Source organism: Thunnus maccoyii, chromosome 14 (assembly GCF_910596095.1).
Source record: "Thunnus maccoyii chromosome 14, fThuMac1.1, whole genome shotgun sequence".
In the NCBI taxonomy this organism is placed as follows: domain Eukaryota; kingdom Metazoa; phylum Chordata; class Actinopteri; order Scombriformes; family Scombridae; genus Thunnus; species Thunnus maccoyii.
The window spans coordinates 28,624,155-28,638,767 of NC_056546.1; the positions used below are offsets into that span (position 1 = coordinate 28,624,155).

Below are 14,613 nucleotides of genomic sequence, written 5' to 3' on the forward strand. Positions count from 1 at the left end.
ACCAAATTTTTTGCGTGCCGAGAATACATACAAAGTCATTCGCATCTATTCACGCCAGGCGACGCAAATGACACAATGCCAATGATGCGAATATGTGAAATTCTCGACATGTATACACAAAATTTGCATATTCGCGTGAGTTGAAAATGTTCAACTTGAGTGAAAATTTTGCTCAAGTTTAAGCTGTTGAGTACTGGCTAGCTCTGGAAGAGAGAGCCAGGGAGCACGTTGGTGCTGCTGCTGCTGATTTCTGGTGGAATAAACACACATTGGACCACCTCACCAGATTCTGCTGTAAACCACAGCCGTTTACCAGCGAGTTTTCAAAGCACAGCTCTGTTCGATCTGAACTCCATTCAGAAAAACAAGCATTTTAAGTTAAGTTGTTTGCTTGTTATCTTGCTGACAGACCGGACAAAGCATGAGAGAATTTTTTCCAAATTTTCCAAATTCAGATTTTTTCCAAATCTGCATCATGATGTAGTTATTTCAGCATCCTTTTGATCCGTTTATTGCAATTAAATCACAGCAAAACCTAAGTTTATTTTGGGTTCATGCTGTCTGTAGCTGTCATCTGGGAAGTGCAGTAATGGATTTTTGGGGGGGGGGGTTTGTGTGACGGGTTTATCACAGCAAAACGAACAGAGAAGAGTTGATTATGTATCTCTCAGTGTTTACAGATAAGTGTTGGTATGACTGTTGTTAGCAGGAGGACTGAGCCGTTATAATGGCGGGTCAGGCTGAGCTTCCGTAACATCACTGCACTGGCTCCTGTTGTCCGGGTGGGGACTAGTCGTTGCCTGCCATTGCTCGCTGGCTGTTTGGTGCGAATAAACACAAATGATACCGCGGTCAAACTCATGCAAGTAATGCAAGCCGAAAATTCCATTTGCTTCGTCTAACACCATAAGGGATACAAATCCATCAATGGAGATGCGCCTCCCTCCCTACAGGAACTGATCACACCACAAATCTCCACCTGCAGCCTCAGATGTGCCAGCAGCTTGCTCCTTTGGGCCCCCAGTACCAAGCTCTGCATCATGAGGGATCAAGTCTTCTGCTCTGCTGCACCATGCTTGTGGAACAGCGTTCCTAACCAACTGACGACATCACAGACCCTAGACTCTTTTAAAAAAGCCTTTCTATTCAGGAAGGCTTATTCATCTTAACTCTTATTATCATCATTTCTTCATGTTATGTGTTCTATATTATTAATACTGTAGTACTTTAAGTTTCACGATGAAAGAAAAGTGTGGTACAAACTAAATATGTTATTATTTATTACACACGCTGTAACATATTGAATACAAATTATGTATAATTTAAGTTATTGCTCACACTTGCAGGCATCCCCAGCTTTTCAAATGATTCACGTATATATACAAAATCTACTTGCAAAGACATGAAGCTTTCTTGAGACAAATCAGCCATCACAATGAACATCGTGTCTGACTTCGTATTTATGAAAATTGTGTTAACAAAGCATAGTAATGCAAAAAAAGTGAGTGGACAGACTTAAAAAATAAGCAAAGTAACAAGCAAGGGCAGGAGGATGCGTTTTTCGAAAGCATCATATTGAAATTCCCACTCGAAATGTTCACTCTTCAAGAGCATCATTAACACACCCAAATGAAAGTCAAAAGGTGGTGTGTGGGATGACTTACTCACCATTGATGGGGTTGTGTCCCACTGTCAGGGGGATTGGCCTCTCAGGTTGGGACTGGATGTGCGTCTGTGTGTGCGTGGTGTGTGTGTGGTAGTATTTTGGCTTTATAACATACTGCTGGCTCTGACCTGGGTGCATGGGCATGGGCCGGATCCTGGAGGGAAAGAAGGAAACAATCAGGTGTCAAAGAGAATAGATTTTTTGGAAAATTAAATGGTAACACAAACTTCTTGAAACATGACATACAGTATGCCCACCCACATGGGTATGTTTGATGTGTATACACTAATACGAGGTATAAATGAGCCTTCAGTATTATTCAGTATCAATGTTCTTGTCACTCTTTGCCTAAGCAGACCAATTGTACAGTCTCCAAAAAACTGCGTTCCTTTAAATCTGTCGTCTAAATGTCACAGCAGGTGTTTTCCTTTGACAGCTGATGGAAACCAGCTGCTGTCACAGCAGTGACTGGGGTGTAGCCAGAGGTGCTTGAAAGTTTCAGCCCACAGAGAGCAGTGCAGCAGTATCTTTCTGCCCTCTGTGAATCACTATGGATTTCACCTTTGAAGGAAATGATCCTTTGCCAGCACCAGTCTTATAACACTAAACGGTCTGATTTTAATGAAATTGTTTTCATAAAAGAAACATACTGATCAGCGTCTGAATTCGCCGCGCTGTCCTTATATCAATACGCTCAAATGACATCACTCTGACACACAAATTCTTCTAGTTCCTCAAGAACGGCGTCATCTTCCTTCCTTTCCTCTTACCACTCCCTTCACTTCTTATCAGCCTGAGCCTATACAGGATCAGACTACTGGGCTTAAAACCTCACCAATATCTTAAATGATGTTGTTGAATGCTGCAGAGATACACAGGCATACAGTACAGTGCAAAGTACAGGGCAAACATTTATCAACTTACCAGTACTGACAAATGAAAACTCATGAAATATTGTGCCATTGACATTAAAATAAGTAGAAGCAAAGATGGGACCAAGGTACAGTTTTTAGAAATCACAACACACATCTTAGTACAGTACATTTCTCAACAAAAGTTGTGATGATCAGGTCTACTTGAGTGACGAGTCCTGAACTTCGCCTGAAGATGCTTCAAAGCTTGAGGTTGCATGAGGTGCTTGGCAAAAGTATGGTCAAAAGAATGTGGACACCCCTGCAGGACATCAGCAATCTGTGTGTTACTCTGTGATTCAGTCACATCGTGTTCCCATTGCAAATCTTAGGGGAAAAGTCAAAACATTATTGTAAGCCATGCTAGCAACATGGCTCTATGGATGGTAATGTCAGTCTGTCTGTCCATCCACTACTTTGGACCAGACTATAATATTTCAACAACTTTTGGATGGATTTCCATGAACTTCAGTATGAACAGTCATGTTCTCCTCAGGAACATGAATGTCTGCAATCATTTTGGTAATCCTCTGATTTTTCATCTAGTGCCATCATCAGGTCAAAATTATAATTTGTCCAATACTTTGATTCAAACTAATGACATCATATTAGCGTCACCTGTACTTTGTGTTTAGTACTAATCAGTAAATGTTTGCATGCTAACAAGTTAAACTAAGATGGTGAACACGGTAAACATTACATCTGCTTAGTATCAACATTTTAGTATTGTCACTGTTAGCATGCTAACATCAGCACCGCTGTGCAGAAGTACAGTCTCAGAGAGACACTAACATGGCTGTAGACTGTAGCACAACGCAAGTGTCTTTGCTAGTTTAAGACCAACGCAGTTGTAATTTTCCCGCCCAGTGCCCACGTTTTTTAAATAGCAAATGCACTTGCGCCCATCAGAGCGCCCATGGGCGTGTTGGTCTTAAAATGAGGTGTGGTCTGGCGCATTGGTGGTGCATTGCTATATTGAGGCAGTGGAAAGCGATTGCTTTAACTTTGTGTGCAAGCAGATCTGTTTCCTCTGCAGAGAGGCATTCCTTCTTACTACTTGGCAAATGCGCCATTATAATAGCAATCTGCCAAGGTGCAAGCACACCTGGCTCTTAAAGCGAATGGGAGATGGCACTCTGATTGGTTTATTGCATGTTACGCCCAAAACACACCCATGATTAAGGGACTAAGGACAACCCCTTTGAACCATGTGCCTGGCGCTCTGACCATTTTTTCCACCGTTAAACTAGCAAAAGCGGATTTAGACACACCCTAAATGCACTTGCGCCATGCGCTTCAGACCGTGCACTTTAGATGGTTAAAATAGGGCCCTTAGTCTTGTTTATCTGTCATCTTGCAGCGGGTTGAATCTCAGAGATGTCTACTGTATGGGTGGAATGATAAAATGTTTGCCTGAATGAAACCAACAGCAGTTAACGTACATCTAAGAAAGAAGAAGAGCAGAGTGTAGTGCGCAGTCTGTGGATTTAAATGTTGGTGTCAACATTGAATCATTTTCAGGCTTGAAGTAGTCACTGGCTGGATCAAGAAATATCTTTCAATACGCAACTTGCTGCTGGATAGCAGCTAAAAAAAATACATTTTGACTTTTCCACTAAGGTTTGTGTAGTGAACATTGTTACTTAATCACAGAGTGACATATGATGGAGTGCTGAGGTCACACAGGGGATTGGATTTGAGATAGGGCTGTTATTGTAATTCCAGTGAAGGGAAATCTTAATGCTACATCATTCAATGACATTTTAGACAATAGTAATGTTCTTTCAACTTTGTGGCAACAGCTGGTGTTTGTCCTTTTCCTGTTTCAACATGATAACACACCCTGCGCATAGCCAGGTTCATATGGGAATGGCTTTCTCAGTTTGGTGTGTAAGAACTGGCTTGCACAGAGCCCTGACCTCTACCCCATCCAACACCTTCAGGATGAACTGGAACACCAAGTGAGAAACAGTAGGATAGAGGCTGTTAGAGCAGCTTATTAATGCCCATGGTTTGGGAATGACATGTTCAACAAGCCCATGTGGGTAGAATGTTTGTACGTTCACATACTTTGATAGGATATCCACAAAGTACTGGCCATGTAGTGCATTTTTCCACCATGATGTACATCAGAAATGTAGGTCAAGGACTGTAATGAGCCACCCACCAACCCTCATCTCTACACTGGGTGATCTTGTATTCCTGGCAAACATTATTAGCATCTTCCTAGTCGCATGGAACGACACATAATTAACTATATGACAATAACATATTTCGATGATATTCTAAATCAAAATATAAAACAAAAAGATTTCACATCTAATTCCAATAAAAAAATAATAGTTATATTTACAAAAGCAATTTTACACAGGTTACTTACCATATGTCTCATCCAACTCATGTTACTCACACCTGAGCTAAGTACCAGGGTTTGACATTGACATTAACTCTAGTAAAACATGATGCAACCTAATTCAGTAATCCTTCAACAAATTCAACCTTTTATAAAAGAGCTTTTTTGTGAAACTTGTACTGTTCAATTTCTGTTGAGACTGATTCAGAGAGGTGTTGACTCAACTCTGAAGTCATTCTTGGCTGTAGTTAGTAGCGTTGCACTGAGCCAACAGGATACCCTGATACTGCTCATTTTAAACGAGGATAGCAGTGAGCAAAGGTTGCACTATGATAGCAGAGGGTATTCCTATGATCTAACTCCCTGGTCTGCTGCTGCTTCCTGAGGCAGTGAGTCATCCAGTGTTACTGCATTCTCAACTGCAGCACAAAATGTGGCCTGAGAAGATTCTGCCATGTTACAACAGGGTGTCACCCAATAGTTTAATAGGCTTTAATAATCACTATTAACATCTCTCTATATAAAGCAAGGAATCTCTGTCTGTATGTTTGTATGTTTGTCCTTCACATATCTCTTGAACTGTTCATCTGATCGACTCCACACTTGGTGGGTGTATGGTTGGGCACACAGGGGAGTGCAGTGTCGAATTTGGTGCAATTTGGACATGTGGTATGTTTAATGTTAATAAACTTTGAATAAACCAGCGATCAGCGAGCTGCTCCAGTCTGCAGCAGTGCGACGGGGCTTCTGGGCACTGCAACTGCATGTCATGAAGAGAGCTGTACAACCCTTCATGAGAGAGATACAAGGGGATGACATCTCTCTTCGTTTGATAACATTAAAAGTAAGGCTTTGTTGTGGGTTTCCCGACTCATTTTAAAAAGGACAAGAGAAAAAGAGAGAGAGAGGGCAAGCAAGCCAAGAACAGGAGTGAGCGACAGAGAGGCAGGCTGGAAAACTTTCTCTGAGAGAGAGGAAGTCTGTGAATGACAGGAATACGTTATTTCCTGATTGTTTCACAGCGGTTACGTTCTAAAGCACAAATAAACACCCATCATACACTTAGCAGGTGATTTATTGTGGAGACAGATGCTCTTTAGGTACAATTTGGACGTGCAACATGTTTAATATCAATAACCTTTGAATAAACAAGCAAAAAGTGAGCCACTAAGCTCCATGTCTGAGTGCAGCGGGGGCTATTTGATATAAACACCATCACATCACAGCAGGATGGAGCTTCTGGGCTCTGACTTGCTGAGCAGGACAAAGTCACGCACCCCACTCACTTAAAATGCCCAAGACAGAGGAGTGTGTACACACACACAAAAAAAAACAGAAGTGGAGGCAGTAAAACTAGCCAACAGGCATACGTGCCAATACTAGAAATGCACCGACTGCAATTTTCTTGGCTGATTCCGATTTCTGATTTTTAAAAAGTCTGACCTACCAATTCCTAACAATTCTTTGTAAGAATTTAATAAGAAAGAAAGACTTTCTTATTAAATTCTTAATAAGAATGTGTGGCAGTGGCTGTCAGTGCACTGTGTGCGTAACATGCATGTTGTGTGTGTGTGTGTTTTGTCTGTGGCGCAACAGTTTTGTGCGCTACATGAAACATAGTGCGGCTATGTGTGGAAAATATGATCGGCAAAAAACGCATATATGAGACTGATCAGGCCGGTCATGGCTGATTGGCTGAAAACTGAAAACCAATTTTGATCGGTGGACAATTGATTGGTGCATCTCTAGCCAACACATTTGATTGCAGCAGAATCGACCAATGGAAGGCCATAAACTGCTTCTAGGGTTCATCCTCAGTTTAGTCCCCCTGGTGAAGTTTCTGTCTGGATTTAAACCATTTCATCTATTAAGTCCTTATCGTTTTAATTGATATGTTTGTAAATATGTCATATGTTTGATATATATATATATATGTATATATATATATATATATATATATATATATATATATATATATATATATATATATATGCGGTTCTCAAGAGATAATGAGCAATCAGCCCATTCTGAACAGGCACTGCACTAGTGTGACTAATACCAGATGCTGGGGTAACTGGCAGCTGTCAAAGTCTGGGAATTGACTCTCTAATTACATGTACATGAATTAATCATTTAAGCACCGTAAGCCCCGAAATTAACATTATCTTCAGTATCACCACCGTGCCCACCAAAGTGTAACCTTTCAGTATACGGGTTAAACCAGTAGTCACCTTGGTGCATCTGAATTTGTTGTATGTTTTCCCTTTGTTCCCCAAGGGGAAAACATACTGTATGTCACCATCTATGTAACTAAACTGTTTCTCAGTTGGACTACTGCCATCCCATAAGCCAAGACGGAAGCAGTGTATTTAGCCATATTTTGATTATGACTGAAACGAGTGGTTCAAGAAGTTTCTATGGATGTTTGGGTACTTTTTTACGACCATGAAAACACAACTGGAATCCATTGTAACTGTCAAATTCAAAATGTCTACAGCCACTGTTCTTCATGAAGTAGGAAATAAACTTTTCAATATAGCCATTAAGAGGTTATAGCCTTACAGATACTGTATTTCTGAGGCTGATACCAGTATGGATATTTAAGACGTTTTTTTTTTGTTGTTGTTGTTTTTTTTTTTTTAAATCAGACAACTAAATATGATTTATCAGCCAACATATACGCTAGTACCAATATATCAGCGATAAGGGGGTGGCTGTGTCCCTCAGTTGTTGCAAACTTCTGAAACCAACAATCCGACAAGCACTCCCCCCTTCACACAGTAGTTAGCCAGGCATGCGGAGGTGAGAAAATATGATTTTTCCACAACTTCTTTTGTCACTTTTTGTGTGTACAAAGCAGGGCATCATCATGAAAGCTTTCAAAGAGAGACTGTCCAAAAGTGCCTGGTGTTATCCCCATCTGTACGATTCATCGTGTCTCAACCCTCCCCAGGGCAAGAGACTTTTTGGCCTGCCCTCGAGTGTGGCCACTCGGAACAGGTATAAATAACCTTTGGCTTTAGACGTGGTCGGACAAAACTATTTTGTTTCAAGCATATACCTGCCTTGAGTCTTGTTCTTAATGGTAATACAAGAGTTAGTAGCACCAGACATTTGGAGGAAAATTTGCTGTTTCATCACTACTGGGATGGAGTAGCAGCTGAAGGTACAAACACTGACAGAAATTACTGTCAACAGTTAAAAGTTTGACACTTTGTTTGTCTTGAGATATTGCCAGATGGCACTGTTTGTGTATTACTTTTGTGTGCATAGCTAAAATAGAAGGTCTACTTGAGCCCCCAATTCCTGGCATGGGCTTATGATATAAATAAAAGTCAGCATGAATATATCTATCTGTGCTCATCACTGTTTGGTCAGCTGTTAGCGATCGGAACCACCAGGCATCCTCTACATCCTCTAATATTAAAACTAATGGTGTGAATGCCCGTGGTCTGTTTGGAGATATACTGTGTTTCATATCCTTCATCTTCTCAGTTAAGTCAAATAAATGTTACATAGTAAGCCCTGTTTACTGCACACTGAATGCCAGAGCTTCAGTCAGCCAAACAGGGCTTGTGATGTGAATTGTGATCATGCAGTCTGACATTAGTGGAGATAAGCAGCTTATCTCAACTTAGTTACAGAGATCAATTCCTAACAGACATATAGAGGAGAAGGCTGTTGACATGAATGCAGGGGATTCTCTGGTGTTAACAATGTATGAATATTGGAATAATAATTGCTACATCTTGTCTACACACATCCATCTTTTAAATCAGAGGAACCTGTCCCTGTGCAAGAAAATTATCTTTAAAGAAGCGGTCTTGACGGAGACCCATCCAGGACCCAAGCTGGGCTGGATCCAAAGTGAATTCAGTCTTACTGTGTATGTGAGGATCCCCGTCTGCTGCCGCCGGTCTCAGATCTGTGGGTCAATATGTTTCATACCTGAGTGGACCGAAGTCCTGAGTTGACTTGTTACTAGCGTTGACCAAGTGGTGCATCATCATCACAGGAGGAAAAAATTGTTTTGTATAAATTTGGATCAAGTCTAATTATCTTCTGGTTCATTTAAAGCCTGTTCTCACCATATTTGGTTCTCTTTCACAGTGGGACCCTTTTTGAAAACCAATATAGGCATATTTAATTATTTCTTGAATGGGGTTTCGGTGGGGGATAAATGGACAAAGTCTTAGCAACACTAGCAATCTGGCAGTCATAAAATTTTATACAGACATTCATGATCCCCAGTGTTTGAAACCTAATAACTGTAGTGGATCCCCGGACAACTAGAGTCACCATGAGTTAGACATTTTTGGTTTGATTGAAATATCTCAAACGACTCATAAATTGATTGACATGGACTTTGGTGCAGATATGCATGGTCCTCAGAGAATGAATGCTAATGACTTTGGTGACCTGCTGACTATCCATGTTACACCTCCAACAGGTTAAATTTTCAGTTATCCAGTTATTTTTCATTCATGGATTGTCACAAAATTTGTTTCACATATTCTTGGTTCCCAGGCAATGTATCCTCTTGGTTTAATGACATTTTTAGTTCATTGAAATGTCTGCTACTGAAACGATTAATGAAATTTTGTACAAACATTCATGTTCAACACAAGGTGAATTGTGATTCCCTTACTTTTCATCTAGCACCATCATCAGGCCAAACTTTCAGTCTAATACTTTGGTTTATGACCAAATACCTGTAAAGCTAATGACATTCCATCAGCCTCAGCAGATAATTCACAAATGTTAGTATGCCAACACAATAAACTGAGTGTGTTAGCATAAGACCGTGAACATTACCTGCTAAATATCTGTATGTTAACAGTCATTGTGACCATGCTTGTGTTAGCATTAAGCTCAAAGCACAGCTGTGCCTATTGTTTGCAAAAACAATACATATAGGAAATTAAAATTAAACTAGCTAAAATATCATTGCAATCTTTATATTCTGTTATTGCTTCTAAGTACAAAATTCCTCTTGATGGTGCCACTAAGAGAAAGGATCAAGATGTCTCCAAAACATTAAACAAAACATACTCATATTGAACATTCACTGATGGAAAAATGATATGGCCTTCCCCGGGTTGTCAAATGAAGGCATACAAGGAGAGTGCAGGGCCACAGAAAGGAGATGATAAACATAGAGGAAAAACCATTTGTCAACTGGACATATTTTCATCCCATTCACATGATAGGCCCCCTGCCACAGTATAAATAAACAGAAAATGATAGCCTTGTAAATATCTCTGCTATGACCCTGTAATGCCTTAAATAGCTCTTCTGTTTAGGTTATGCATCTATGTATAGAGTATGTGAATCTCCATGATATACAGTGATGTGTTCACATGTATTATTGTGTGCATGAGATGTTCACTTCCACTATACAGTCATAAAAACATCCTCAAATTAAACCTTCTGGACACTCTGTTAGGATTATTAACCTATTTGTGTTCATGCCTTCACACAGTGAACATGATTGTGTAAACATGCATGCACACAAGCATGTTTACACAAGTGCAAGTACAGTATGTACACACAAGCATCTACTGTTAAGTGGGGGCGGGGAGCGGTAGAATCTATATTCAGACAGGCAAAGGAAGCGTGTTTTTTTTACTACCACTATTTACATTTTTAAGCTGACCACTGGCTTCCTCAAATGATCCACCCTAAAAATGAATGCTCTAGTTAAACGTGTCAACTAACAAATCTATAGCCTCGAAGAATTAATCCTTTGTTTTTATTTGCACTGCATGAACACAACAAAAAAGTTCAATATTTCATCACATGAGATTTTGATTACAGCACATTTATTTTGAATGTTGTAACATTTTTGTTTTAAACATCTCAGTAGTGGAGGTTTTGACCCCAAGTTGCACTGTTGGGGAAATGTTTTTGCGAGTTAGTCCCTGTTAAATGGTAAATGGACTGTACTTGTATGGCACCTCTCTGGTCTTCCAACCACTCAAAGCGCTTTTAAACTATAAATCATATTCGCTGAATGAGTACAGGGGCTACCATGCAAGGTCCCAACCTGCCCATCAGAGGAAACTAACCATTCACACACATTCATACATTGATGGCACAGCCATCAGGAGCAATTTGGGGTTAAGTGTCTTGCCCAAGGACACATCGACATGCGGACTGGAGGAGCCGGGAATCGAACCGCCGATCTTCTGATTAGTGGATGACCCGCTCTACCTCCTGAGCCACAGCCGCCCTTGTTTACTTTCATGTACATGCACGAGGACACAGCTGACGCAACAAGAATACACCAGCAAAGGCAGAGAAGCAGACAAATGCTAGCAAAGCATGGAAACAATACAGGTTTCATATTTTTTTCAATATTGGAGTTGCAAATGTTTTATGAGAAAAGAAATCCATCCATAGTGGTAGACCTCAAACATACGCACTGTGTATCTTGGTAAAAAACTCCACAGGGCACCATTAGAAGATTTTTTTGGTCACTTGGGGACACCAAAAAAGTTGAACACACAACACTGACTTATTATCAGCTTATAAAGTTGACATGGCTAACATCTAAACTGCCACAAATTCCCTATTGACACGTCTAGCAGAAAAAGAGCAACATTAGTATTAATTTGTGAGTTGTGTTTCTGTCCACCTGACAACAGAACAACATCTGGCTCTTAAGCTAACTGCTCCACAACTTTCACTAACTAGTCAAAATAGTAACAGCACCTAACAGCACCACCTCCCCCTAAAACCATATATGTCCATTTTTACCTTTCTGTTTATGTCACTTCACCAGTGGGGTTCTCCAACAATGCCAGAGCAGCTGTCAACATGCACGGTTAACATCCATATCTTTAATTCCTCACATGGCCCTTTAAACCATCACAGAGTTTCCCCTTTATTCATTCTGCAGCAGCACATGGCGACTGCAGAACTATGAGCACCACTCCTAAAATTTCACATGATCATTAATATCAGCGGGCTACTACAGTAAATTGTCAATTTGGCAGTAAATGTACAGTACAGGCTTTAATAAATGCTGCAGCTTCTCAAGACCAACAAAAGTCTTGTCTGTTGTTTCCCCAACTGCTGGAAAAGTGAAGACTGTTAGCCCCGAAGTTAGCAACAATGGGTTAACCTAACCTGACCAGACTCACTTAAGGTGGATTTACCTTTAAGGTGGACCAGGTATTCTCATTTTAGTGTCAATCCCAGCCGCTCTTCAACAGAGAACGGAGAAATGTCTGGGGTCTCTTGCTTTTTCTCAGTACCTAGAGGTAACACCTTTATAACACTATAAAGGTACTGGAGGGCACCATTTACCAATCACACTACATACTCATTGAAACTGTCACTTACCTCCATCTCCGTCAGCCTTACCCCACTTCCTTTCCACCTCCTCCACATTTTCTGTCTACATCTGGTACAGGTTTACCTGCACTGATTTTTCATCCAGTATTTTTTGACTTCATCTGGTTTTTCATATCAAATTGAAGGAGGAAACTGTGGGGTACTCTAGGGTTGTGTCCAGGTCAACACTGTTGTCAGTGATGCAGAATTGTTTGTGAATTTGGGGTTTCCTGACATTTTTCATTATAGCAAAACAGTAAGGGATTTCAGTACTGGTTGTACAGTATGTACACAATAGTTATGGTACCAGATTAACTACTACTTCTATAGAAGCTTGGTCCTAAATATGGCAACAACAAAGAGCTTCAAACCTAAGCAATGAGAAAGAGAGAATAGTAACGGCAAGAGAAAGGTTATAAACATAAGATCTCATTCCAGTCTCAACAAAATATCTGGCATGGCTGCATGCATTGGCAACGACTGCGCCATGAAATGAAAAAAGTAAGAGAAGAGCTTGGAGGGTATCCAAGGAATGGTTACAAGAGCCTGCTAGTCTTAAATATCAGAGAGGAGATTTTACTCATTTCTACATAAACAGATCGGTGAGTCAGGGTTGAGGGAGTAGGGTGTGTGTATATGTATGTGTGTGTGTAAAGGGGGCTGAATCTGTTCAGTCTCGGCCTTCACTGCTCTGGCCACAATCACAATCCACCGCCGACCTCTACACTCTGGCTGTCCAAGTCTTCTTCCCCACGAGAGCTGACATACTCTGGTCTACCGTAATGAACCCACTGAACCTCACCAGAGCCTTCTCATGTATTAGCAATACTGCAGCTGATGGCAGGCAGACTGCAGGGAGGGAAAGGAGGAATATCTCTGCACTGTATACCAGTGCTTTGTTCCGGGTAACTGGCTGTTTGACTGGTTGACTGAAGTTTGTCTCTTTAATAATCTGCAGGATACACATTTGATTGAGGCCCATCATTGCTAGAATGCAGTACAATGTGCCAGTTTCTTTATGATTTGACTTCAGAGACCTGACCTGCAAAATTGAATTTGAATTTTGAGTTTTGAAATTGAATTTGATCAGACTGAACTTGTATGTTCTGAATTAGTGTGTTAGGTTTTGAAACTTAAATATGAGCATAATTCTCTCATCAGCTTCTGTTATGTCAGAAGTTGCAATCATTCATCCTTCCATTCATCTATTTTTGGGAAAGTATGTGGTTCTGGGTTGCGCTGACAGCAGGCTAAGTAAGGCAGCCTGTCACTCTCCCTGGCCATGTCCTCTAGCTCTTCCTGGGGGATCCTGAGGCGTTCGCAGGGCAGATGGAATACGAAATCCCTCCAGTATGTTCTTGGTCTGCCCCGGGGTCTCGTTCCAGTTGGGCATCCCCAGAAAACCTCTAAAGGGAGGTGTCCAGGAGGCATCCTGATCAAATGCCCAAACCCACCTCAACTGGCTCCTTGCAAACAAAAGAGCAGTGGTTCTACTCCAAGCTATTTCTAGATGTCTGAGCTCCTCACCCTATCTGTAAAGCTGAGCCCAGACACCTGTGAAGGAAACTAATTTTGGCCACTTGTATTCATGATCTAATTCTTTCTGTCTCTACACAAAGGTCAAGACCATAGGTGAGAGTTGGAGCACAGACTGATAAACTAGTAAATTGAGAGGTTCACCTTCAGGCTCAGCTACCTCTTCAACTCTACAGTCCGCTACAATGGCCGTATTACTGCCAACGCTGCACCAATCAGTCCGTCAATCTCTGTCTGTCTGACAATCATTTTGATCATTTTGTTAAAGTCTTTAGCAATAATTTCACTGTAGCCCCACTAACTACTCTGATTGGACTGTCTGAACTGGTACTGTGTAGAATAGTTATACTGTTTGCCAGAAAGCTACTGCTACAATCCTGGACATCTGAACAGGTTTCTACTTTTTACTTGTGGCAAAGGAAACTTACATCTGGAGAAAATTTGGTGTAATATATCTGCTGGAGAGGAAATGTTTCAGAAGATTTGGCAGCCATTCCTCCACCTAATGACTGAATGTTAACTTTGCTACTAGCCACTGTTTATGAACTGCTTGATTTACTACATCTCAGCAATGTGTGGCATTGTATCTTGTGTGATCAGTATTGTTCAATTTTACTTAAACTGTTAAATTTGAAATTTGTTGTGCCCCATTTTTTGTCAAATTAATTTTGTCAACCTGAAATTTAGAACAGGACATACAAATTCAGTTTAAATTCATGCATACTTATTTAAAATTCTGATTTACCAAATTTACCAGTTGGCACAAATATTTGCCTATACAATATACTGCACACAAGGCTACAATCCTA

The 14,613-nt window shown here is 40.6% G+C and overlaps 1 protein-coding gene across 5 annotated transcripts in view; it reads right to left on the bottom strand.

The window, feature by feature from the left end:
* ltbp1 (latent transforming growth factor beta binding protein 1) overlaps positions 1–14,613 on the bottom strand; it is a 156,255-nt gene that overhangs the window by 100,180 nt on the left and 41,462 nt on the right. For all 5 annotated transcript variants that reach the window (XM_042433005.1, XM_042433004.1, XM_042433002.1 and 2 more), the window contains exon 4: positions 1,669–1,820. In XM_042433005.1, coding sequence (XP_042288939.1) covers positions 1,669–1,820 — 152 coding nt within the window. The remainder of the gene's footprint in view (positions 1–1,668; positions 1,821–14,613) is intronic.